Below are 13,187 nucleotides of genomic sequence, written 5' to 3'. Positions count from 1 at the left end.
CTTTTATGACTTTAAAAGACAAATTGACTAAAGCCCCCATTTTAGCCCTTCCTAATTTTGCTAAGACATTTGAGATAGAGTGTGATGCCTCTAATATAGGCATTGGGGTTGTCCTCCTTCAAGAGGGCCACCCCATAGCTTATTTTAGTGAGAAACTCAAAGGGAGTCATATCAATTACTCCACTTATTATAAAGAATTTTATGCTCTTGTTCAAGCTTTGCAAAATTGGCAACATTATGTTTTTCCAAAGGACTTTGTGATCCATAGTGATCATGAGTCCCTTAAATATTTGAAAAGCCAAAGCAAGCTTAATAAGAGACATGCTAAGTGGGTGGAATTTATTGAGCAGTTTCCTTATGTGATCAAACATAAACAAGGTAAAATTAATGTGGTTGTTGATGCTCTTTCATGAAGATATACCTTGTTAAATGTTTTGGATGTTCAATACTTGGGTATTGATCACATAAAGGAACTCTATAGTGATGACCTTGATTTCTCTCTAATCTATCAAGAGTGTTCAAAAGGAGGACATAAAGACTTTTTCTTACATAATGGTTTTATTTTTAAAGGAAAAAGACTTTTTGTTCCCCAAGGATCTATAAGACAATCTCTTGTTAGATAGGCTCATGAGGGCGGGCTTATGGGACATTTTGGGATATCTAAGACTTTAGAAACATTGCACGAACATTTCTTTTGGCCTCACATGCACAAACCCGTACATAGCTTCTGTGATAAATGTATAACATGTAGGAAGGCTAAATCTAAAGTCCATCCCCATGGTTTATATACCCCTCTTCCTATCCCAACAATGCCTTGGGTTGATATTTCTATGGATTTTATCTTAGGACTACCCAAGACATCGAAGGGTAAGGATTCCATCTTTGTAGTAGTGGACTGTTTTTCTAAAATGGCTCATTTTATTCCATGCCACAAAGTTGATGATGCTTGTTATATTGCAAATCTCTTCTTTAAGGAAGTTGTTCTTTTGCATGAGCTTCCTAGAAGTATAGTATTCGACAGGGATTCCAAGTTCTTAAGCCTCTTTTGGAGGACCTTATGGGGCAAACTTGGCACAAAACTTTTGTTTTCTACTACTTGTCACCCTCAAACTAATGGTCAAAATGAGGTGGTTAATAGAACTTTGGGTCAAATGTTAAGATGCGTTATTTCCAAGAACCCAAGGGTTTGGGAGAATTTACTACCTCATATTGAGTTTGCATATAATAGAGTAGTAAATTCTACCACTAGCCATTCTCCTTTTGAGGTTGTTTATGGGTTTAATCCCCTTACACCTCTAGATCTTCTTCCAATTCCTGTACTTGATGAGGTTTTATGCAAGGATGATTTTGAAAATGCTTCTTTTATTAAAGACTTGCATATCCACATTAAGTTGCAAATTGAGAAGAAGGTTGGAAAGTATGTTGAAATTGCCAACAAGAGGTGCAAGGCATTACTCTTTGCACCCGACGATTGGGTTTGGCTTCACTCGAGAAAGGATAGATTTCCTACTCAAAGGAAGTCCAAACTTATGCCTCACGGTGATGGTCCTTTTCAGATCATCAAGAGGATTAATGATAATTCCTATGAGTTATATATATCTGATACCTATCTTGGTAGTAATTCTTTTAATATATTAGTGATCTAACTCCTTTTTCTGCAGGTCTTCAAAATTCGTGGTCAAATTCTCTCCAACCCAGGGAGTATGATGAAGATCAAGTAGAGGAGGCGCCTGAGGCCCAAGCCCAAGTGAGGGCCCAAACCCAACCCATGAGCTCAAGATTCTTCATGCCTCAAAGGATTACTAGGAGCAAGGCCAAGGCTTTAGGAGAGGAGCATCATTGGATGTCTCTTTTTTGTAATTACTTTGTGTAGTTTTTAGGAGAACATTAAAAGAAGGTGTAGAGATTAAATAAGGGGTGCTAATGTACAAAAAAAAGTCACACCTTCCATGTGACATAAAGAGTAGGTGTATATATAGTTTTAGGAAGTCCTAAAGTAAGAAAACAAGTCACACCTCCCATGTGACTTGTTTAGGTGCCGGATTTGAATGCTTTGTATTTCAGATTTTCCTCTTCTTCTGCATCCCTTTAAACACTATAAATAGAGGTGCTTGGCTCTTGAAAAAGGATGAATGAATTAGAGTAAAGCTACTATGCACAATTTTGTGTGAGTTGTGAGAATTGTTTTCTCCTAACTAGTCTCATCTTGTGAGTGTTTGGGAAGCTCTCAAGTGGCGGCATCTTGCACTTCTCTTGGATCAATCACAATCCAAATGGCGTGTTCTTCCCTTCCATGGCTACAACCACATAAGTCTTTTTTATTCCATTTCCATTTTCCATTTTCAAAGCATGTTTAGTAATTCCAATCGGTAGTTTTTGTTCCTATGTCTTGTTCTTTCATTTCAATCAATTGTTCTTGTTCATCTAGTGTTTTCCTTTTAAATTTTGCACTTGTAGCTTGATTCTATTCGGTAATTGTGTTTCATTCTTTGTGTTTATTTCGGTTCCAATTTGTAATAAGTTTGTGAATCGGTTCTTTGTAGAATGACACTCAATCTTGAGTTTGGTTCATCTTTTGGAAGGCATTGAACTCCATTGATATTTCCTTAAGTTCCTCCACTTGTACTGAATTGTTTGTCTTTGTTTGCAGCTCCTAATTGTCATCATTCTTCACCTCTAATTGTGTTTTTACCTTGGACCTTTGGAAATGAACCTTCAGATATACTTAACACTTGTTAAGTTAATGTTTAGTGGGGATTTTCCTTAGGTGACTCACCTAAAATTGCTAAGAATCTTGATCTTAATTCTTAAGAAGTGTCACAAAATTAATGAATCTAAAATCAACTCACATCAAGATGAGACCTAGAGAACTATTGAAGTCTTCTTCTTCTTCCTTCCTTCGGGCAGGTTGCTAGGGTTTCACTGTGATCCTTTTGGTCTTCGCGCTACTCCTTCAGCTCTCAGTCTCGGGTGAATGCCAAATGGGGGAGGTACCTACAGAAGGCACTCCGACACTCAAGTCAGTAAAGAGGGTGTTCAACACTCGGGTGTGCATAGTAATAATGACATACCTTTCTTCTTGAAATGTGCGTTATTTATATTATTTTAATGGGCTTACCTTATTGAGTTTGATTAGAGGAATGGATAACACTTATGGTTGCATTACCTAATTTTTAATGGTAATTTAGCTTCATTGACCTTGGTTTGAGCGTTAATGGTTAACTATGTCGGTCGGTCGGGCCGTTCGTGGGGGTCTCAGTGAGGGAGGACGAGTCTCATCCATCTCGATCTCATCCCATACCAGTACATTTGCCCCCAGGCTCGAGGATAGATGTATTCGCTGAGTGTTCGGTGATGGGTGTCAGTCGGTTCCCTTGGATGTGTGACTGTTGAGCTTCCCTAGGTGTGATGTGACCTTAGACAGCGTGACATGACCCGCATTAATGAGGGGTTTTTTGGGCGCAGGGCGTTATGGACCGTTGGATTTGAGATCATTTTGACATTTCATATTTCGAGGTCCTTGGGCCCTATAAATAGTGGTCTCAACAGTACCGAGGTACTGTGTTTTTTCTTTGTGAGTGATCTGATAACCGAGCAATCTCTCGCTCTAGTTCTGATAACCGAGTGATCTCTCGTCCTCCTGCTTTATTCTCGTATTCGGCTTTGCATAAGGTTAGTTATGTCAACCTTGTCTCGCCCACATCTTCTTCTGATCACCCTTCTCCTCCTCTCACCCATCTCTCTTCCTCCTCCTCCTCTTCTTCTTCTTCTACCACCGATTCCTTGTCAGTCAGGGTGGCCGAGGTGCCACTTCAGGTAGAGGTAGTTAGGGGGGATGATCCGGTCAATGATGTTTTTCTCTTGCCTAAAGGTGGTGTAGAGCTCAATGTAGCCCTTAGTACCCACATTCTCGCCCGAGAAACTGACTACATGGTCGTAAGGCACCATCTTGGCCTCGAGTATCCTCACAGCTCTAAACGTTTTCCAGTAGAGGATGTCTACTGAACTTCTTTGGTCCACAAGGGTCTTCCTGATGGTAAATCGGTCTATATCGACCGATATGACTATGGGGTCGTCCTATCGATAGTCTACCCCCTTGAAGTCATCATCTGTGAAGGTGATGGGTGGCAACCTCGGTCGCAATACTACCGCGTTCACCTGGTGTACTGCCCGAAGGTGTTTCTTTCGGGCGCTGTTTGTACTGCCTCCACCGGCTATTGTATTGATATCTCGGTTCCCTCTTCCTTCAGCCTCCCGAGGAGGGTTATCCCTGCGAGGAGGGTCGTCTCTCTAAGACTAGCGGTCATCTTTGCGGTCTCGATCGTCTCGACCTCGTGGAGGTGATCTTCTTCTCTTAGAGGGCTCCTCTCTACAAGGTAAGCGCCTAGCGTCTCGGTCGTTTTTGACGAACCGGTATAGGTGCCCGGCCTGAATGAGTTCCTCAATCTTGTCTTTCAAAGCCTGACATTCCTTAGTGGAGTGCCCATTGTTCTGATGATACCGACACTGCTTCCTTCAGTCGGCATTGTTTGAGCTGACCATCTTTCTGAGAGGAGGGAACAACCTCGGCGTTGAGTGCCTCCTCCAGAATTCTCCACGTCTCGGCCGTCAGGGGTGTGTATCTCGAGAATCGAATTCCTCGATCCCTATTATCTCTGCGCCTGTCACCCCGCTGACCTGATCGGCCTTGGCGATCCTTCTCTTCTTTGCTCTTCTCTCCACTGGTCTCGGCACGGGCTTGGTTGTGGAACTCCCTGAGCTCTTCCAGCTGCATATACTTAGCAGCTCTTTTCCTCAGCTCGTCCAGGCTGGCGGCTGGTTGCATGCACAAATTATCAGCAAAGGGCCCTGGGCACAGGGCTGTCAGCATATGGTGCATGGCAACGTCCGGACTGAGGTTCTGGATGCTCATTTCCACTTTGCTAAACCTATCCACAAAGGTTCTCAGCGACTCTCCCTTCTCCTGGCGGATACCTACCAGGGCGATGGAGGTCAGGTGATGCGGTCTGCTGGTGGCAAACTGAGTCTCGAACTTCGCCACGAGTGTGGCAAAGCTATCAATGGAATTGGGTGGGAGCTTGGTAAACCAGTTAAGGATCGCTCCCTTCAGTGATGTAGGAAACACTCAGCACAACATTGCATTGTCTGAGGTGTAGAGACTCATATGGGTGGTGTAGGCATCCATATGCTCATCCGGGTCGGTAGACCCATATATCGGTCTCGATTGAAACCCTTCCACTTGTCCGGTAGTGGAACTTCAACGATAGTGTTGGTGAAAGGATGTCGGCAGGGCGAGTCCATTGTGATGGTCGTCCTGGCCGACTTGTTAAGAAAGGATTCTCCATCCATCTCGTGGGTGGGAATCTTGTCCCTGGTGTCCTCCGTCGGTCTCGGGTTGGGAAGGGAGGTGAAGGGCCTGCCGACAATATTGGTCAGTCCAATGGACGATCCTCCCTCCATCAGCTTCTTCTTCATCTCTTCATTCTCCCTTCGGAAAGCTTGCATCTCTTGTTCGTTCTTTTGGACAACTTCTTTTGTCCTCCTCTTCATCTCGGTCATGTCTCTCTGCAGAGACAACAACAGTATTGCCTGGTCAGCTTCGGTCATCCTTTCCATACTTCTGGTTGAGACTATCTACTTTCTTTCTTCAGCTAGTTTCTCTCGGCCCCACGGTGGGTGCCAATTGTTCCTTCTAGGGAGATGGGACCTAGAGAACTATTGAAATCTTCGTCTTCTTCCTTCCTTCGGGCAGGTTGCTAGGGTTTTACTATGATCCTTCTGGTCTTCGCGCTACTCCTTCAGCTCTCAGTCTCGGGTGAATGCCAAATGGGCAGGTACCTGCAGAAGGCACTCTGACGCTCACGTCACTAAAGAGGATGTTCGACACTCGGGTGTGTATAGTAATAATGACGTACATTTCTTCTTGGAATGTGCGCTATTTATATTATTTTAATGGGCTCACCTTATTGGGCCTGATTAGTGGAATGAATCACACTTATGGTTGCATTACGTAATTCTTATTGACAATTTAGTTTCAGTGACCTTGGTTTGAGTGTTAATGGTTAAGTGTATCGGTCGACCAGGCCGTCCGTGGGGTCTTAGTCACCTCGGTCAGAGAGGCCGAGTCTCGGTCATCTTGGTCTCATTCCATACCAGTACAACATCCTTTGGTAGAGAGTTGTTAATGTATAAATATTATTTGTAAAATCGATAGAAAACGAAGTAATAAGTCTTGAAACCTAATCCACTTCAATTTTTATCTAAAGAAAATGTGATGTTATGAAGAAGGTGTGGACACACCGGGATTTTGCATAAAGAAGAAAGAAAGTGCGGTGATATATGAGATATTGCTTCACTTTGTTTATATGTTAATGCATGACGAATTTGGGAACGAGGCAAGTGCTATCACTTTTATTCCGACCTTCTCAGAAGGATATAAAAATGATGAAGCATGTGCTCTGTCACTTTGTTCATTATTGAGAAACTGTATCTCAATATACATAATATTTGTGAAAAGAAATTTGCAGGTAAATGATATTTACTACTTTTAAGTTTAGTTTTGTACGTGAGGGAGAATTAAGTATTATATATATATATAACTATATTATTATGTTATGATGATTATTTGTTTTAAATATATAGAACAAATTTCTTAGAGTTTAGAAATTTGCAGGTAAATGATATTTACTACTTTTAAGTTTAGTTTTGTACGTGAGGGAGAACTAAGTATTACAGATATATATATAACTATATTATTATGTTATGATGATTATTTGTTTTAAATATATAGAAGAAATTTCTTAGAGTTTAGAAATATTTCCCGTTTTTAGTTTTTTTTTTAAATTTGTAATATATAAGATAAATGAGTCGTGTGTTTTCTTGCTGTATCATATAATTTGAGGTATTTCACGAAATATATCATTATATGATAGGAATAGAAAATAAAAAATACAGAAAATAAATTTAAAAATAACATTAATTTAAAAATATTATAGTGTAATTGTTATTGTTAAAAAATTTAAATAATTAATTGATAAGTTAAATATTAGATAGATAGATCCAACGACTATTTTAAAGTTGAAATTTAAATCTATATTTTATGCGTTATTGTAATCAATATAATAATTATTTAAAAATTATATTCACAACTATATTATATAATTAGTATATTAATAAAATAAAAAATTATTATAATGCAGTCTATTTTTTGAAAATAAATTTGGAATCAATATATTAAAGGTTTTAAACCAAATCATGTCTATTAAAATTAAAACTATTATCATTTTACTTGTAGATATATAAAATATTTTTTCTCCAAAGAAATATTTTTTTTTAAATCTTTGAAATTAACTTATATACTTAGTAATTATACTTTAAAACTGTAAAAGTTTTTTTATTAGTGGTTTATTATGATTAAAAAATCAGTAGGAATGATTATGTATATATATTCCATTTTGTGGTGTAATATATTAACTATAAATTGCTACAATAAATATTATTGATTAATTTAACTCTATTGAAAATAATTTTGATCAAATAAATCAAATTATTGAAATCTCCTTCGTATATAGATATGATTTTGTTTAAAAACACATATGATGTCCTATTATACCTGTTATCTTTAATAATAATAATTAATTATTGAGAAAGTTGTAACATTTTTTCAAATTTTAAATAATTAAGTCTCTTTTACATACGAAAGTAAAGTTGATTCTTTTATACCTATATATATTTTAAATAAATATATTAAACATTTAAAATATATTACACTTGTTAAAAATACTATCATAAAAAAATAAACTTCGACGTTATTATGAATCAACCGTTATTATGATATAGAATTTTTTTTGTTTAGTTTTATTTATTTAAACTATTAAGAGTCGTTTTATTGGTTTATAAAATAATTTAATTTTAGGTATGATTGAAAGTTGAGAATAAATAGTATTGATTACAAATTAATTATTCATCAATGTTCACCATTATTAAGCAATTCAATCGCTATTATAAATTTGAATTCCGATTAATTAACAGTTATGTTGATACTGAAAATATGATCTGACAACTAAGAAAAAATTAACTATTAAAAGAAATTCAAAATATCTTTTAAATATACTAGTAATTACAAATAAACTTATCTTACTGAGAACATTGCCTTAATTTATTTAAATTTAAAACTGTCTTAAAATCATTAATATATATATATATATATATATATTTAGAACCTAATAAATTATTCAAATTTAGAAGAAAAGAGAATCAAGTTTGGATTGAAAGTAAATCAGTCCCTGTTTGTTGTGTGTGTGAGAATGAAGAACGTCACTGTCACTCCAAATTTTCAATCCACATTACTCCTTATCATAACAAAGCAAAGACAAACAACACTTTTATTGATTCATTTTATACTCTTTTTTAATTATGTTAAAATATCAATTAGTATGATTTTAGATAAACAAATTTCAAAATTTAGGCAAATATTAACTTAGTATTGAGTTATGTATATCAATTAAAGTGTGACTTAAAGTGTTTTTTTTTTCTGGATCAAGTTAAAAATATAATGTATAAGTATATATGAGAGAATGTTTGAAAGAAAACAAAGATTATGTTTATGTATAAGGATTGTACTTCTATACTTAATTTATTTTTTATTACTAATAAAACATATTATATCAATTAAAGTTATATATTACACTAAACTAGTTTAAAGTAATTATTTTTCCATATACGACATCATATCATAATTAAAGTTCATCATACTCGTATTAAAGATAATGTAAATAATTGTAATGAAGAGGGAGAATATGAAACACATAATAATATTAATGAATTATAATTTGTCCATCCATAAATGATTTTACTTTATATACATTTAATCATGGGTTTAATGTAATAAATAACTTAAACTGATAAAATAAATATATTATACCTCAATTTAAAAAAAAAACTGATTTTTATCAATCAAGCATGTTATTGTTGATTTCCTAAATAATTTCGCCAGTGGACCATTTTAAGAAAATACTTTTTGAGTTACAGTGTTTAAGATAAAATTTGTTTCTTTGTAAAAGAAATAAGAAAAAAAAAAGCATTGCAGTGCTATTTTTTGTTAACTTCCAGTGCCTTTACTTCTTCTCTTCCATACAATTCCAACTATTTGAGTTCCTCACTTTTCTCCAATGCCCCACTGAGTTTTTTCTCTTCTTTCTACCAAATCCGGTCACTCTTCATTCACACTACTATTGTATATGAAGAAGTGGCCACTGTTACAGAATCACTTATTGCCTCTTTTGCTTTTCCTTCAATCATGTCTTTCTCTTCTTGCCTTTCCCATTCCCCATTGACACTCAAGGTACACTTTCTCTTTCATTTCCTATTGTTGTTATTGCTTTATAATTTTATATACACTTTCTCTGTCACCTTTTTGCTCATTCCATACCTTTTGTTTATCAGCTATTTTTTCTGGGCTTCTGCTCATTCGCCCCTACCCTTTAGATTGGAGTTTTATTCCCTACGTTTGAACTCCAAAGTTTTAAACTTTGAATGGTTATTAGACTGAAAGTGATCATTTTGCGTGTATTTGAACCACCTAAGCATTACTAACGAATCGGGCATTTGTGATTTTTTTTATAGATATAACAAGGTGGTTTGTTTGTTTTGCTTTGCATGGATCTATACTAGGAGCTTGTTGGTATAGTAGAGTTAAAAAAAAACAGTTTGATTTTCAAAAACTGTTTTTTTTTTGTCTTCAAAACCCTAAATTCATTCAGTTCTATGGGTTTGTTCAAAGAGTGCTTGCGTGTTGAACTGTCATTCAAAAAATAATCTGCACAACCCGGTTATTTCCACTCTAAAAAAAGTTCAATATAATTTATTCGTATATATGGATAGCATAAGGTGTATTTTCTGGGCTTAATAATTAACTATGCTTATAATTGGTATTCTAATTCTTTCATTTCGGCAGGCTATCAAACCTTGTGGTTCTGTTGGGAAGGGGCAAAATTTTTGCTTCTCTTTCAGAAGTAATGAGTCTGAGCTTTGTAACAGACACATTGTAGGGAGTGGAAGATTGCAGGGAAATTTACCAAGGGTCAACTTAAGTGGAGATAGGAGTTTCATAGGAGGATCCAAAATTGTTGTGAAACCAAATGCTACAGGATTGCTTCCTTATCCAAAAAGGAGTCGAATGCAAGCTTCATGTAATCCTCTCACACTACTTCTTCTCTATTCAAACTCATTTTGAAAATAACGTGTGTCTTGTGTTGGACCAAATTCATTTAAGAACCAATTGAAGTCTCTGGTGTTTTGCATTTGCACGTGGTGACACTTTTCCGTGTCTCTAAGCAACTTACAGGTGAAATTGGAGGTTTTGTAATTAGGCCTCTTTGCTCTAAAGTTGCTCATTTTGACCCTGGAAAATTTCACTGCATTCTGATTTATATAAATATCATTGGTGCAAGCTGTTTTTTCATTCATATATTTTGGTTCTTATTAAAAAACTGTTGGATCTGTCTTACCTCTGAATTAATATTGTTTATCTCAAAAAAGAGCACAACTTAAGGATTTGATTCACAGAATGCATTTACATGGTTAGCTTACCTCTTGTGTCAGTATATCTATAACTTAAATTACTGTATGATATACACGCACTTTGAAACTACTGAGATCTATAAATATCTATACATTGTCTGCATGACTTCACCCTGTGTTGTTTTTGTTCTTAGTTTAACCTTAACTAAGTTGCTCGGCTTTATTTTTTGAAAATTTTTAGGAACCAGTTATTGATTTTAAGTTGTTCCTTTTGCTTTAGTCTTCCACACATTCATGTGGCTGTCGATTTCAGCTATTGTGCTGTTGTGGTTCCAAGTTTTTTGTTATTTTGTAGCATAATCTAACTTTGAATTTGATAGCATTGAAGAAAGTTATTTTGTTTGGACAGATAGCTCATTAATATCGAATCTGAACAGCTTGTTGTAACATGCTTGGCACTTGATTATGCTCTTTGATTAAAATTTAAATCTTGCTATTAGTCCTGCTCTTGAAGCAGATTTTCAAATTCTTGGAAAGGTATGCAAGCATCAGGTTTCACTGAAGCTATTGAGCTATACCTGCTCCAATCTTGTAAGTTTCTTTTGTGTAGTTTGTGCCTTGATTCCACAAGAAAGGAGTTGCTTTATTTACTTTTCTCTTTGTTACCCCGGGAAGGGGGAAATTGACTAACAAATGTAGTCTAAATTTCCTACGATCATTACATTCATTCTGGTTGGTTTTAAAGTTTTGCTTTTAAAGGTTAATATTTTGCTATTTTACTGTAAAAGCAATCGCAATGAGTAATTCTTTCGTCAGTATATTTTTTTCCTGATACTCACTTTTCTACCTTTATTTTTCAGGCTTCATAGGATCTCAACTTGCAAGCACTGCATTTACAGCTGGAACTGTAGCTGTGCTCCCATTTTATACACTTATGGTTCTAGCTCCAAATTCTGTTCTAGTATGTTTCTAACTGCATTAGAAAAAATTTATGACCCGATTCATTGGCAACATGTTTGCTTTATTACATGTCTGTTTAGTTAAACATGCAAAAATCATTTACATATATATACATATATATAATTATGTCCCTCTCCCCACCAAAAAAAAACTTGTACCCTTTTTCTGTAGTAGTAAATAATCTTTGTGGGGAATTTGGATATTCTTCTTTCTGGTAAACTTTTATTGGGTTTCTGATTTCATACTTCATGTCTTTCCTTATTCATCTTAAGTGCAAAAATGCAGACCAAGAAGTCTATGGAGAGTAGTCTACCATATGTAGTGCTTGGGATTCTTTATGCATATTTATTGTACCTTTCTTGGACCCCTGAGACAGGTCGATTGATTTTTGCAAGTAAATACTTGCTACCAGAGGTGTGTGTGAATGCATTCAGCAATGAAGTTTTTCTTCCCAAAAGAGTTCTTCTATCCAACTGATAACTGTAAATACTTGATGCAGCTGCCTGGTATAGCAAGAATGTTCTCCAGTGAGATGACTTTGGCCTCTGCCTGGATTCACCTGTTGGTTGTTGATCTTTTTGCTGCAAGGTCGTGCATTTTATCTTTCTCTTGGTTTCTCATTCTTTACTTATTTGTCTAATGCTATTTCTGGTTATGAATTCAGACATGTTTTTCAAGATGGACTGAAGAATCAGATTGAAACTCGGCATTCGGTTTCTTTTTGCTTGTTCTTTTGCCCCATTGGGATTCTTACTCATGTCATCACCAAAGCCATGACCAAACCTGCCACAAAAGAGGGTCATGGTGTATAGAGGACACCTGCTAATACCGAGGCAACAAGGATTTCATTTCAATAAAAAATGTGACCAACTCATGTCTTGAATTGGACTCATGAATTTTCTAGGCACCTTGTATCTGTCAGAAGGTGGTCCAAACGGCCTTGAATGAAGAGGCAATTGAGATTTATGGAAAAAGAATAGAATTAAATAAGGAGTAACTATCATTTTATAAAAAAGGTTACTTTTTAAAAACTGAAAATTAAAATTGAGTTTGAATATAACAGTCTAATTGTGCAGAGAAAAAAAATTGACTGCACCTTTGATATGTCTATATGGACTGTAATTACCAACCTTTAAAATATTTGAATTCGAAAAGATAAAAAGAATTGACAAAAGAAATACTTTATGGAAACAAAAATAAAATATATGAAATATCTCTTGCTTTCTCTGATAGTTAGGTAAGAATGTGTTTAAAAGAAAATGAGTGTTTACGTAGTTTGAAAAATGAGTCTCCCTATCCAATGAATCGGTAGTATGGTTGTTGGCAAGAAGTTGGTGCTTGGCTCTCCAATGGTTTTGGGAGATGTTTCACCTACAAATGGGACAGAATCCTTAATACTGAAATTTTTCTTTTTTTATTTTCATGTTATTTATATTTAGGGAAATCAATTTTAGATGAGTTGGGACAAAATAATCAGGTATTTGATCTATCTCCTTTAAGCTGCAAAATAAACTTTCAACAAATTCTCTCTTTTAATTAACATCATCACTCTGGGCATCTACCTTTCATGTACTACTCAAAGTTATAAACATTTTAATTCAGTCAGATTCAAAAGTACTTGACCTAGTAAACACAACATTCAAATATCAACTTCAGATATTTCACTATTTCACTATTAACTTTCTAACAAGCACATCATTTTAGAA

General features: G+C 35.5%; 1 protein-coding gene across 1 annotated transcript; it reads left to right on the top strand.

Annotated features, from left to right (window-relative positions):
• Window positions 1–9,089: 9,089 nt before the first annotated feature.
• Window positions 9,090–12,471, top strand: LOC137828760 (protein ABA DEFICIENT 4, chloroplastic). Its single transcript, XM_068635444.2, has 6 exons — window positions 9,090–9,343; window positions 9,956–10,190; window positions 11,382–11,482; window positions 11,767–11,895; window positions 11,981–12,069; window positions 12,146–12,471. The coding sequence occupies exons 1-6, from the start codon at window positions 9,299–9,301 to the stop codon at window positions 12,291–12,293; spliced, it is 747 nt and encodes a 248-aa protein (XP_068491545.1). The 5' UTR covers window positions 9,090–9,298; the 3' UTR covers window positions 12,294–12,471.
• Window positions 12,472–13,187: the final 716 nt, after the last annotated feature.

Source organism: Phaseolus vulgaris, chromosome 7, assembly GCF_051622355.1.
Source record: "Phaseolus vulgaris cultivar YP4 chromosome 7, ASM5162235v1, whole genome shotgun sequence".
Lineage (NCBI taxonomy): Eukaryota > Viridiplantae > Streptophyta > Magnoliopsida > Fabales > Fabaceae > Phaseolus > Phaseolus vulgaris.
The sequence above is the reverse complement of the archived record's forward strand: the minus strand, read 5'-3'. Positions and strand labels throughout refer to the sequence as shown.